The sequence below is a fragment of the Strix aluco genome, chromosome 21 (genome assembly GCF_031877795.1).
Source record: "Strix aluco isolate bStrAlu1 chromosome 21, bStrAlu1.hap1, whole genome shotgun sequence".
NCBI lineage: Eukaryota > Metazoa > Chordata > Aves > Strigiformes > Strigidae > Strix > Strix aluco.
The window spans coordinates 13,350,042-13,364,225 of NC_133951.1; the positions used below are offsets into that span (position 1 = coordinate 13,350,042).

Sequence of the window (14,184 nt, forward strand, 5' to 3'; positions counted from 1 at the left end):
GATCAAAACCCAGAGTGACCTGACTCAGAGAAACCAGCCCAGCGCGGAAGGGAAAGGACAGGGTGACCTGCAGCCCAGCCAACGCGTCGTCCAACGACCCTCCTGAGAGGAAAAGAAAATCTGGTGGCGAAAGGAAACAGGACCCGCGAGGAACCACCTGTATTTGTGCTTTGAAAACCATCGACATGACGTTGGAGGGAAGGAAGAGATATAAAATTATAGGAAATCAACACCAAACCAGATCCAAAAAAATATATATACAAAAAAAGTCCAGAGGATAACGCGTGTCCAGTTCCAAACGCCGCTGCACAAGTGGCTCTGAAGGCTTCTCCCGGGGAGCGGCGCGCTGCCCTACCCGAGCCCAACGTCCAGGGACATCATCACCACAAATCCCAGTATCGAGGTCCAGGACGCCAGCTTCCCGTTGCCACTGCAGGGAGAAAAGGGGAGGGCGTGAGCTCCTGGGAGCCGGGATGAGGGAAGCGTTGCTTTCCATCTCATCCACGCAAGGGAAAGGATCTTCTGGGGTCCTCTGCGCTTCCCGCCGTGTCCGTCTGCCTTTAGCGGTGCTCCCCGAGGGCTCTCACCTGGTCTGTGCCTCGGGGATAATATCGTCCATCACCACGTAGACCATCGCTCCGGCCGCGAAGCCCAAGGCGTAGGGGAGGAGAGGCTCTGCCACCACCACGGCAAAGGCACCGAAGACGCCGGCTAAGGGCTCCACCATGCCGCTCAGCTGCCCGTACCTATGAAAGACCGAGACTAAAAGCCACCGGGGATGCGGCCCGAGGGGTGGCACAGCCCCCCTCCCTCCCTCTGCACCTCCCCATCCCCATGGTCTTCCCTAAGGCCACCATGGCCAGGAGGAGGCTGGCCACCCAGCCACACTAGGACAAGCCACCTGGATTATTTTAAACAGGCAAGGAAGGTGATTTTTTCAGGAAGGGAATTAAGGCACGATCCGATTCCTTCCCCCAAAAGCTCTGTGAGATTTGGGGATCCAGCTCATGGGCAGGAATGGGTCACAGAGGAAACACTTCCAACCGGCGTAGCTCAATCCCAAAGAGGACATGTGGCCACAGCCTCAACAAGGATGAAATTGTGCTCTTCCCCCTCGTTTTCTTTCCCTCTAGGACTAGTTTAACTCTCCAGACCATGGGAACTCCCTTCCCGGCAGCAGCAATCCCGGTGCAAGTCCCAGCACTGGCTGTGCTTACTGAATTGGAGGTGGGTGGGAGGAAAAGAAAACAAAGCTTTGGCGAGAGCCGTTTCCAAGCCGCCCCCCTGCCCTCCCATCCATCACCCGGCCGAGCGCACGTGCACGGGCAGGAACGCGGCCCTGCGCTCGCAGGGTTCATGCCCTTGGCTTTTTCACCTCCGGGAAAAGAAAAAATAAAAAGTGGGTTTGAAATCCAGCCCAGAGCAAAGTGAGAGAAAAAAATGAAACAAATTAAAAAAAACCCCAACCTGTAAAAAAAAAAACCCCAAACTTCTTTAGTGCAGGATCTGGGCACTCAGCAGGCAGCTGAAGCAGGATGGGGTGACCCACTGGGATCATGCAGCTCCGTGACAGAGCAACACAAACAGATATGGGGAGGAAATCTATAGGCACCCGCTCGTCCAGAGCTGCTGCCAGAGGGCTCTTGCCTCCACGGCTGAAGAGGAGCTCGGCTTACCAGAACGCTTTCCACGTTGAAAATCCAGCGCCGCGCAAAGGCAGGCTGACGGCCAGGCCCTCCGGGAAATTCTGGATCCCAATCCCGATCGCTAGGTTCCTATCCACACAAAAAAGCACACCAAAAAATAAAACTAAAAAAAATATATGAAGTGGAAAGCACAGCCTGGGGTCGGCTGCTGTGAGCTGGGAAAAAGAAAAAAGACATTATTCAAGATAGGCCTTTTGAATGGAAGAGCAGCTCGCCCTGGGGCGAGTCATGCTAATATTTAACATGAACACAGCAAACTTCATCTTCAAAGAGCTCTGCAGCATTTAATCAGCTTCAGCACCAGCCCTGGGAGTGACAGGGACCAGACGAGGAGAAGAGACCTGGCCGGGGAGGCCACACAAGGCATTTCTGACTCGAGGCTTCCCAAGAGCCGCAGCATCCCTGGGCCCTGGTGTTTGGGGGAGCTCCAGGCTCGTGGGTCCCCCAAAAGGGTCGGGGTTCCTCCCTCCCGGGAGGGCTTTGCCAGACAGGCCCCAAGTGCCTCTCCCATAACCACTGTCCTTAACCATAACCACTCCTGCACGAGCCTTACAGCTTGTCAGAAGAGAAGGTGTATATTTTAGCCACAGGATTTTGCTTTTTTTCTCTCTTTTTCCCCCCTCTGTCCTACGGAAAGGCGGCACTTGGACTTCCAGAGCTAAAACCAGCTGGAGGGGAGAGCTTCTCTGTCCATCAGTGAAGTGGCACAGGAGGAGGCAGGCCGCTGTGAGGACCATTTCTCCAGGCACAAGAGATAAAAAGCCTGATAAAGGGGGTTAGGCAGGAGCCACGGTGAACTTGAACCGCTCCGAGTAAAGCCCCACGTCCCCAGCGGCAGCAAACACAGCTCCTGGAGCTGACAACTCCAGGACGGACGGGAGAGGTTTGAAGGGACGTTCAAGGGCAGAGGATTAGGTGAGGTTTCTCCTCGCTTGCCCCTTCCCCTCCCACACTTGGCCCCAACAGCCCTTTCAGCACCCACCTTCAGAGCACCCTGTGCCTGCCCAAGCCTCTCCCACACAGTGGGACCACCACATCACCCGGAGCTTGTCCAAAAGGGAAACAGCTCCTCGAACAGCCAGGAAAGAGGGATTTGCCGTGGGAGGGTCTGTCAGACCTTCTGCGCCGGGGGCAGCTGCACCCCAGCCCCGTGCAGCAGCACCTCACCCCAGCACTCCCACCCACACCATCACCCACCCTCCGCCGGGATTTGCTCCAGCCTTGGGAACGGTCCTTCCCCTCTGCTCCAGGGTCCCTTCCAGCTCAGCGGGAGTTTGGGATTTTTGGTGAAAACCAGGAAATTGGGATATGGAGTTTTCTCCTTCACTCGAGGGCATCACAAGCACCAAACCAAACAGGGCTCGTTTTTTATGGGGTAGGCTCCTTAGGCTTAGCAGCTCCACCACAGCGAACCGTGACTCGTTCCACAGCTGGAGCATTTCTCCCGTCGTGGTTTTGCTGGTCCATACTGGTGGAGCTGGCCATGGCCCGTCCCTGAGGGGACACCGAGAGCGTGGCTGTCCCTGGGGGGGCTCAAAGCCCCAACAGTGAGGTGCCAGGCTGTGACCTGCCCCAGCCCACGGCTCCGAGCGGGACCCCAGCACTGCTCTGCAAGGTCAGTTATTCCTTTGCCAGCAGCTGAAAGCTCCCTTTGCTGCTTTAAACACTTGTTTCCTATTAGTAAAATAAGACTGGTGAGAAAAATCTCTCTGGGTTGTTTAAACTTCTACCAGGGTTTACAGAAGAGGGGAGGGGAAGGGGGAGAGGCTGTGGGTTTCCCTAACCAGGACAGGCTATTACAATCAAAAACATTATTCAAGGGAAAGAGAGAGAGAACGGAGGGGGAAAAACATCCCTTTTAGAAAACACTGGAGCCGCTGTCTGTGCGCTGGGTTTTTTTTCCTCCTTCCCTCGCCTTTGCACAAAGCAGCTATTACTGGCCCTGACCACAACAAATTAATGGGGTGGGAGAGGGAGGTGTGAATGGAGGGGTCTGTACAGGAAGGGTGGCGAGCCCCCCCCTCACCCCCAGTCCTGCTGGGAGGAGGGAACCCCGCGCTGACCCCTCGCCCTGCAGCAGCCCTGGGGGAGAGAAAGTCCCAAGGGGCAGGAGGAAGGGGAATTCAACCCAGGAAGGATCCAGGAGGAGAAGCCCAGACGGGTGGGTTTGCCCCTGCTCTCCTCGTCCTCTCTCCCCCACGCACACCCCCAGTAAAACCCATCAGGGCTCCCCAAAAGCAAGAACTGGCCCCGGCTCTATGGCTTGGGCCACCTCCCCAGCAGCGCTGGTTGCCCAGCAGGTCTGGCACGTGCTGGGGATGGGGCTGCAGCCGGCTCGGCGAGTACCACAAGCAATGGGCTACAGCGAGCAACGTGCCATGTGCCACGGCACGCACGCACCGTGGCGAGCAACGTGCCGCCGTGCACGGTGGGTCACAGCATCCTCAACACCAACAGGGACCTGCTGGGGCCAGGCCACCCACTTCTCCCAGCCCTCGGTGGGGAGGCAGCCATGCATGGCCCCTCCCAGATCAAGATTTTAACCTGTTTTCCCAAGAAACGTGGGGGTCGGCGTCACGCTGTGTGGGGCAGGGGTCGGGCGCGGGCACGCAAAGCATGCGGTGTGGCAAGAGGCAAAGGCCACCAGAGCCCCAGCGCCTGGCCACAGGCGTCCCTGCACGTGGGGCTTCTTGCTCCTGCTTTGGGACATCTGCGGGGCAGAAAGGCCCTTCTGGGCTCAGCCACAGGCCGAGAAGGTCCCCATGTCATCTCCTGGCCTCCGCTCCCCGCCGTGTACCCACACTGTGCCTGCTCGCCCATCCCTAGGACCAGTCGTTCCTTCAACGTTTCCTCCCACCGCAGTTCTGCCTGAACTCTTCTTGGACTTTGGGGCCTTTTGAGCCTTTCCCGGGGACTCTAATGCCATCAGGATGAGGACAACTGTGTGACAACGTGGAGGCTAGAACACATAAGCCTTGCTCTTTGCTCTGCCTGGGTTCACTGCACGAAGGGTACGTCCACTCGCTGCTCAGGGACCACCTCTGTTTGCCCCACACAGCATCTCCAGAGATATCCAGGTGCTAAAGCGAAGAAGATTTACCTCCGATGCCTCAGCTGTGAAATAAAACCATCCCAGGGGACATTCCTCTCCCCCTTGGCCGCCGAGCCGTGCACACCTCACACCTTCTCTGTAGCTCCCGTGTCGAGCTGACGGCAACACGGTTGGTGAGAAAGCAACTGAATCAAAGCTGCATTGTGTATGGGGAAAACAAAGGCGTCCTTATTACGGAAATAGGTGGGGATTCTTGGAAGGCTTCCCCCGACTGCAAAGAAACACATTGTAAAACAGATGCACAAAGACAGACTGGAGCAGCCTGGCTCAGGGGAGCCAAACCTCTGAGTGCCCCCAGCGAGCTACGGGACACAGAGGAGATGGCGGCGGGGAGATGAGCCAGCGCAGCCAGAGGGACAATCATCAGGATGAAATGTTTAGAGACGTTCTCTCTAAGTCTCTCAAGCGAGAAAAGTGGGGAATAAATGATAGAGAGGTGTTAGAAGCAGCTCCCATCTGGTCTGATGGGCCACCTGTGTCCAGCTAGAAGACATTTTGCAGATGAGGAGGATAACCTGTGGCTCATCCCCAGCCTACACATCTAAAGAAAGAGCAGCCCAGGGGAAGCCACACAGGACTCCACCCAGGGATGCGTGTGCGCCGTTACCGGCTCTGCCACCGGCACCTTGGCCAGCGTGGGAATGTCACTTGGGTGTCTCCTCCATTTGGGCACAACAGACTCAGGTGTCCTTGGAAGCATCGAGGATCAAGGAGCCAACGTGCATTGGACACGTTACCTTTCCCAGCTCTCTGCCTCAGCTTCCCCGTTTGTAAGATGGTGGTGGTGACAGCGATGTCCTCCATAACCTCCTCGATCTGGGAACAGAAATGCCATTCGGACACGTGCCGTCTACACGTGAGCTCTGCAGAGAGCCAGCGCTGCTGGGATGGGTCCGCCCTTGCGTTGGCTGATCCTCTTCCGCAGCAGAGCCCAGTGCTGCAGTTTTAAGGAAGAAAAGGTAAAAAACCACGGCATGCTGGTGGAACTCCACCAAGGACCAGCTCCTCGTGGCAAGAGAGAAAGACTTCGTGTCCCCCGGGAACATACCGGGGCTGGACCTCCTACCCCCAGCTCGCCTGCCAACTGCTATGGCACCACGCTGGGAGACTCCAAGTTCACTTTCAAAAAAAAGTTGGCATCTCTGCATATTTGCAAGGTCAAGGCACAGAAAGCCTTCTATAAGCCTAAACCCTTGTTTTCAAGGGCCTATTCTTTTACAAACTGATTATGAAAGCAGGCTACATATTCTTAACAAGCCCCTTTTCACTACGGCTTTCAATTCCCTCCAGTGTATAATGTGCATGTGTATTCTTGCATGGCAGGCCCTTACATACTGTTTTGATTGTTATCGTCTTGCCATGAAAGGGCCGATTGTTTTGGGTTCCCAAGATTACATCATGGCTCCCACTCGGGCCGCCCGTCGAGGTGTTTGATCAGGACTCGCAGGTGGGAAGGAGCTCTGCGGCGAGCGCGGGGCCCTCGGCGTTTCCCCATACCTGCCCTACCTGTTAAACACAGCTGCCGGCACGCTCTGCCCCGGCGTCACGGGAGGCTCTCACGCGAGGAGACGGCCGGGGAGCTGCTGGGGGGAGCGGGGTGGGAGCCGTCCCCTCCGCCAGCCCCGGCGCCCGCTGGACCACGCGCCCACCCTGAGTCCCATCCACGGGCACACGGGGCTCTGGTGACTCCGTTGCTTTAGGTGCTCTGTGTTTTAATGGCCAAACCTGAAAAAGCAGGTGGGAGGATGGTACTCGTGCAGATTTGCCCTTTGATAATGCAGGATCTTTCATCTCAAACACTCAAAACCATTAAAAAAAAAAAAAAAAAGTGGATACAAACCTACCGTGCCTCCTCCTGAGTGCAGCCACCAGCCCCATCACCCACAGTGACGCAGAAATGCATGGAACAACATGGGAACCCATCCTGGGCAGGGGATGCAGGGTGTACCCCCATTCTGGGCAGGGGGTGCAGGGTTTACCCCCATATCAGGCAGGGGATGCAGGGTGTACCCCTATCCTGGGCACAGGATGCAGGGTGTACCCCCATATCAGGCAGGGGATGCAGGGTGTACCCCCACCCTGGGCAGGGGATGCAGCATGTGCTGCCCATCGCACGATGCCTTGAGCCTGAGAGCCCTCAGCTCTCCTCCCCACTGACAAAGAAACGACCAGGCTGGGAGCCACTGTACAATTTTCAAGTTACACGGACACACGGACAGATTGGAAATTACATGTGAATGAAATCCGACAAAAACAGGCACCCTGTTCTCATTTGGAAGTCGACAGCAGAACCTCCACCCAAACCGTGCGGCAAGCAAGGTGCTTTCCAAACGGCACCAAAGACAACCAGTGCATCTGGAAGGAAAAAGGGAAGAGGAGAAGCAGCAGGGAAGAATTTGGGACACAAACCAGGGGAAGAGCTGCAGAGATCGGGAGTCAGGAATGGGCTGGATGGTTGCACGGATACACATCTCCAATGAGAACCACAAAAGCAGACGATGAAAGGGGCACGGGTTTGAGGGTTACGTAGCCTGGGCAGAAGCTGCTCCGCCAGACTGCTCCCAGGAATGGAGAATCACAGAATCACAGAATCATCTGGGTTGGAAAAGCCCTTGAAGCTCCTCCAGTCCAACCAGGAACCTCATCCTGACCGTTCCCAACTCCACCAGATCCCTCAGCGCTGGGTCAACCCGACTCTTCAACCCCTCCAGGGATGGGGACTCCCCCCCTGCCCTGGGCAGCCCATTCCAACGCCCAACAACCCCTTCTGCAAAGAAATCCTTCCTAAGAGCCAGTCTGACCCTGCCCTGGCGCAGCTTGAGGCCATTCCCTCTGGTCCTGGCGCTGGTTCCTTGGCTCAAGAGACTCATCCCCCCTCTCTGCACCCTCCTTTCAGGGAGTTGGAGAGGGCCAGGAGGTCTCCCCTCAGCCTCCTCTTCTCCAGACTAAACCCCCCCAGTTCCCTCAGCCGCTCCCCATCAGACCTGTGCTCCAGACCCTGCACCAGCTCCGTTGCCCTTCTCTGGACACGCTCGAGTCATTCAATGGCCTTTTTGGAGTGAGGGGCCCAAAACTGAACCCACTCATCGAGGGGCGGCCTCACCAGTGCCGAGCACAGGGGTCAGATCCCTTCCCTGTCCCTGCTGGCCACACTCACCATGCGAGGTGTCCTCAGGCCCAGCCCTGCCCTCAGCACCCACGTTTCCAGGTCACGCTCATGAACGAGCAGCTTTTTAGACACAGCTTGACAGTCTTCCTAAGTGCCAGATGCTTTTGGCTAAAACCAGATCCAAAGATGTCACGTTTATAGCCCCAGATCTGCTCCCTCCCCAGCCTCCTCCCTTACTGCCTCCACACCCTGGTCTCAGCACACTCGCTTTTGTGCTCATGTCGGGTCTCTGCTAGAGCCATGCATAGACACATCTCAAGGGAAACAACACCTGCTGCCCCAGCACTCGGCCCTTTCAGAGCTGCTCCTCAGCAGCCCCTTCCATACCTTTTCCTACCCCTTCCCTCCCTCTTCCCATTCACTCGCTCCGGCTCTAAGCAGCGTGCCGCCCGGTCTGTGTCACATCTGCTCACCTGGCCCTCTGCCAGCCTTAAATATACACCGCTCTGGATCCACACGCAGTAAACATTTACAATTTTAGGAAATTTTACCCTTAATTTATCCCAAAGGCACATAAGCTAAGTTCAAAGTCATAAAACCTGCTCTCCCCTCTGACTGCGGCAACCGGGACGTGAACTTTAGCTGAAGAGCAAGAAATTCTCCAGCTTTCCCGACAGAAATCCCCAGCAGTGCCAGGCCAGCCTGGGACAGGGCTGCCATCCACCTCCCCTCCCCAGCGAACCTCAGCTCAGGCAGGGCTTGGGCTGGCAGGACGGGGTAGCCCCCGTGCCACCGGCCATCCTCATCCTGCGCACTAAGGCGAGGGGGATGGGGACAGGTCCATGCACGAAGCATCCAAACACATCCACGTGTCTGAGCTGGTTCCATCTTCAGGTTACATCACTCAGCTAAAACACACAGGGCTTTTTTTTGCTTTCCTTTCCCAACCTGCCGCGCGTCGGCGTGCTCTGCGTCCTGCCCGTGGCACACGCGTCTGTTAGACTCGCACGAGCACTCAGGCTCTTTCCCACCTCCCCTCCCCAATCCCACTTCAACTGACAGCAAACACAAAGCTCAGCTCCTGCTGCATCTTGTGGTCACTGCATCCTCCTGTGCTCCCTGGGGAGGACTGACCCTCTAAACCCTCCCTGAGCAAGTCATTATCATTACAGCTTAATTAGCCGAGGAAATGGGACTGGCACACAAAGGTGGGCAAGCCCTCGGAGGCAGCTGGCTAAGGGTGCAAGAACATCCCATGAGATACAGGGTGTGAGCGAGGGTCATCGCTCCGGGTACCAGGTGCTGCCAGCCCGGGCTTGGATGCCCCATGAGGCATCTCCTCCCCATCCCAGCAAAGCCGGGGGGGCTCAGCCAAAAGGACACGAGTCCAGACACCCCCACGAGTCCAGCCATGCCCCAATGCCAGCGGCTGCTGGCAAGAGCAAGTTCAAAGCCTCAACAGCAGCCGGGGCAGGTGATAAGCGATAGGAACTGCGGCCAGCCGGCGGACCCTGCCAGATCGCACGGAGGGGTCCCGTTGTCTAGGGACTATTTATTCCTCTGGGGTTTTAAAATCTTTATTCTTATCTGCCCGGTTATTTATGTAACTGTTTGATTTATGAGTCAGACTCACGCACAGGGTAAAAGTTCACATCTCCCCTGATCTAGGAAGCACAAAGACACGTTTCATGAGCTCCTCACGCTCCTGCTCTCTTCTCTCTTTCGCCACATTTTGACCTCAGCTGCGCAGCAGGAAAAGCTCGGGGAGCCCCGGCGCTTTCTCCCGCTGCCAGATAAGAGTGTGAACGCGACCTGCGAGCGCAGGATCCAACCAGTGTCACCCAACCTCGCCCAGCTCTGGCTCTCCAAGGCTGGTATCTGCAAAACGAGCAGAAGACGTGACCGAGCCCTGGAGTCGCTCCCTGCAAAACCCCCTTTGCAGGAGACACAAGCCGGGAGCCATCGCCCTTGTCCTGCCGCTTCCTCCTCACAGCACGTAAGGAAAAGCAGGAGACATTGCCCAGACAAATTTCTGTTTGCACAGTTATGGTCTACCTAGCTGAAAAATTGACAGATATTTGTAAATGGATGAAGACATCACTTCCCCTTCTCAGCATCAACTCCCCGTTGTATTTACTCGGGTTAAATTCCTGTCCAAAGAGAGGGACCAGCACAAGACCCAAATATTCCCAGGCAGCCGGCGGGTGGTCCCCAGCTCTGCCCAGTCTTGGGGGGAGCTGGGGACCCAGCCCAAGGTGGGACGATGCTCTGGCTGCAGACGGGTGGGTGAGCCCTGGGACAGGCTCAGCCCCCATGACAAGCACCCGCCCCTGCCTCAGTTTCCCCGTTCCTACAACAAGGACAGGAAGGCAGCACTGAAAAGCAGCAGGCAGAGCTGCAGGACCCCACCACTGCTGTTATTCACAACATTTTTCCTTTTTCAGAAGCGCATTCGGAGAAAAGCTCAGCATCGTTAGTGGCCACCCCCGAGCCCCATAGCCACCCAGCTCCAAGGCACCCTGTAAATCCCACCAAACAAGCAGAACAGCAACGACCATAAAAAGAGTCTGCGGGGACAGGTGAGAGCTCGCACCTCGTCAGAGCCAGCTCCCAAAGGTGGTGGCTTGGATGGAAATTGCTCCAGTTTTGAGCAGAAACCAACAACATCCTTTGCCGGCAGCCACTGAGGAGCCGCAGGCAGCACCTTCCAGCTCCAACCATCACCAGGAGGTTTTGGTCAAGACCCTACAAGTCACAAGCACCTATTTTTAAACACCTTAAGAAGACCCTCATGTGAGACCTCGTTAACTCTATTTTAAACAGCGTCAGGCTGCAGATAATTTAAATTTTTACATATTCATACAGGCACACCCATAAATAAAGTGGGATTTAACGATGTGGCTGCATTGATCTCGGGGAGGGCTAGAGCTGGAGGGAGATACAGAACCTTATAAAGGTTATTAAAATATTTTTTCAAAAATTAAACACACACAGAAGCTGGGTGGTCTAAAAGCAGGGCTGGGATTATGGCCCACCTATAAAAATTCCCAATAATACCTGCCAATTAATGTTTATAGCTTCATGCGAAAACGCCAGCGCTCTCCTTTTTGTATGAATCTTCAAATTGCAAGCACGTTTCGCACAGAAAATTATTTTACATGCCCTGGAAATCTCAGTGCAAATAATATGCTGGGGTGGGGGAATGGTTTGGGGGGGATTTTTTAGGTTTTTTTTTTGCCTTGTCCTCCATATCCAGGCAGCCACCAGCACACACAGCTCCCATTGCTCACAGGAAACAAAAGCCTCCAGCAAGGCAAGGGAAGAAGGATGAGTGTAGTTAATAAAGACACTGTTCTTCCTCCCTGCTCGGGGGTGAAAAGAACCTGAAGGGAATCAAAGCCCAGATATGTATAGATAAATATGTATGTATTTTACTCATCCTCTCCCGGGTGCCTGCAGTAACACGGTGATGGAGCTCAGCATCCCTCTTGTTCCCAGCCCGCCGCCGCGCGAGCAGAGCTCACTGCCGTGGCAGGGTTTTATCGAGGGGCTCGCAAACGATTCCCGTGCGTCCACATTTGCATCCCGATGGGGATCATTAGCTAAAAGCAAAATTAAAAGTACTGAAATGGTTTTCTCCTCTTCCATCTCCTGCAGCATCGCTGTTAAAAGACGCCGGGGGAGAAGCGTGAAAGCACCAGAGCAGCTCCTTTATGCAGCCCGAAAACCTGGAACTAAACAATTTACTAACAGCTGTAGCTATAAAAGGCCCTATTATTGCATCGTGTACAGTAACAATGTCTTCATTCAAATTGCTTCCCCTCCTCAGAGGGTTTATTTTTAAACCAGGCTGCTAAAGAGAGGGAACAGGCCACTGGGGCTGCAAAGATGAACCTGGTGTTCAAAGTGAGCTTTGTTTGGCATTATCTTGGTAAGATAAACAGGGATAATGGTTTTTTCTTTCTCTGTTTTTTTCTTTGCCCTTTTTCTTTTATTTTAAGGTGAACAGGAACTGGACGGGTGCACTTTACAGATCAAAGCAGGGCAGGAGAGACCTTTGCAATAGGGTCTTGGAGAACATGTGATTGCCAGTTTTTGGCTTTTGGGGCTGGGGAGGGAGCGGTGCCCAACACGTCATCCCGTGGGAGCAGGGGCCAGGTTCAAGGGCGAGTGCTTGTGCAGCCTGGCCCCAGCTCACCTCCTGACTGACCATCCTCCGCAGCACCCACATCGCTACCCGTCCTCCAGCCAGAGCATCACGCCCAGCCCGGGCTGCCACAGAGAGCCCCAGGGCCCCTCCGTGGTCCTCCCCAGCTCAGGGCAGCCTCCCCAGCCGCTCTCCTGGGGTGAGGCAGACACCCAAGGTGGTTGTACTGAAAACCAGGGGTGCCTCACCCCCCCAACATAGGGTGCAGGGCGAGCCGTGCCCCTGGGGAAGCATTACAACTCATTCAGCAGCTGCGGCTCGTGGGTTCTTGCAAACGCAGGGCTGAAACCTTCTCCTCTCCCACCCAGCTTGGCCAGAAACCATTCAGTTGGCCAACAGCACACTGAGGAACGGCTTGGGGAGCTCCCCATGAGCTCTCTCTCAGGGAGGTGAGAAGCTCCACGTGGGAGCTGCTCTGGCATCCCCTGTCCTTCAGGTTGTATCCGCAGACGCAGTGGTCACCGCAGAAAGAGAAGAAAGCAACCATTACACAGACTTTCCGTGGAGCCAGATGTTGTTTGGGAGGCCAGCTGTCTCTCATAAGTATTACAAATCAACCAAAAACCCTCCTCGGTCTAGACACTTGAGTAAAGGATAAGTAAGAAGTGAGAGAGAAGAGGAGGGGAGACTATTTATACAAATGGTGATGTAAACGCGAACAGCCAGCGAGGGATTCGCAGCCAGCAGCCCCGCTCCCAGCCAGGCTTTGGAGACCTCCCCGCTGACTTGGGAGGTCTTCTCCTCCTCCAACCTGGGGCAATAAATAAAAGCTGCAGCACCCATCCAGCTCCAGAAACTGGGGCCCAGCGGAGGCTGGGCTGCCACAGGCTTTCAACCCACCCGTCTCGGACAAGGGACAGGCAAGCGAAGAAGAACGAGCATTGCCACTAAACCTGCCAGCACCAATGTGGCGAAGGAGCCTCCGACATGCAGACACAAGCCACAGAGCCTGAGGGATTCCACTCAGCCTGGCTCCACCACGGGCTGCACCGCTTCGGGCAGGTTTCCCCTGCTGAGCCACTGACTGTGAGCGCCTTGAATTTTGGTTTCCGAATTTCAGGAAAGCACAAAGCACCCGTTTTCTCTAGCAGCCCTCCATCTCCTGCAGCTTGGCTGCTTTTGGGAGATGTTCCCCATCTCCCTCACCCCCTGCCCAGCACCTCTACGGGACACAGCCCCGCTCCGCAATTCCCTCCTCGGCATCTCCAGCAGCATCGTCTGCCAAGAGCGACCTCGGACAATCGGGAAGAGCAGCTGCCCCCGAACACAGCTGTGCGATGGAAAACCACCCCCGGCCAGCCAAGCCCCTGGTTGCAAGACTCAAAGAGCAAAAATAATCCTCCAAAAAGCATCCTCCCCGTGCTGGTGCATGAGGATGGGGGATTGGACCCACCTCAACCTCCCCAGCCTGGCAGGAGGCAGCCCCAGGCCGCGAGGCCAAGATAAACCATTCAAGATGCAGTTTGCTGCCAAGAACGACCGAGGAGCCGCTCTCCCGGCTGGAGCCCCGCCCGACGGCAGCTGCCGATCCAAAATGGGTTCCCTTTGCTGGGGGGCTCAGCGCGGCTCCCCCGTGTCCGCTCAACGGTGGGACACAAGCACCTTCCCAGCACCCAGGGCACCCACAGCACTGCAGGCAGGTGAGGGACCTTGCTGGAGCCCAGAGACCTGCTTGACATTGGGGAAGTCTCCTGCACAAATCACAAATTTAAGTTCACCCTGAACCCAGTCTCCAGCAACCCAGATTGTTGTGACCAAACCGAGCTACCACGTTTTTGGAGGACCAGGAAAACGTTTGCACTCTGCCTCTGATTCAGATTGGAAAACAAGATCCTACTCCCTGCCCGCATCTCTCCCCATCAGGGACTGAGCAGCAAAGCGCCATAAGACTCCGGATTTAACTCACCAGCACTGCACCAAAATGGGGAGCAGGTGGGTCTGCAGGATGACAGACTATCCAGGCACTGCAGGATTGGTGAGGAAAATATCTGGTAGCTTTGAAGGCAGCTCAACAAAACCACTGAAGGCCACACAGCTTTCCTACCACGTT

General features: G+C 55.6%; 1 protein-coding gene across 3 annotated transcripts in view; it reads right to left on the bottom strand.

Moving 5' to 3' along the window:
* Window positions 1-216: 216 nt before the first annotated feature.
* The window catches only part of SLC39A11 (solute carrier family 39 member 11), a 95,851-nt gene continuing 81,883 nt past the window's right edge, over window positions 217-14,184 (bottom strand). For all 3 annotated transcript variants that reach the window (XM_074847074.1, XM_074847073.1, XM_074847072.1), the window contains exons 8-10: window positions 1,677-1,775; window positions 588-746; window positions 217-430 (exon numbers count right to left, since the gene is read on the bottom strand). In XM_074847074.1, coding sequence (XP_074703175.1) covers window positions 352-430; window positions 588-746; window positions 1,677-1,775 — 337 coding nt within the window. In that variant the 3' untranslated portion in view covers window positions 217-351. The remainder of the gene's footprint in view (window positions 431-587; window positions 747-1,676; window positions 1,776-14,184) is intronic.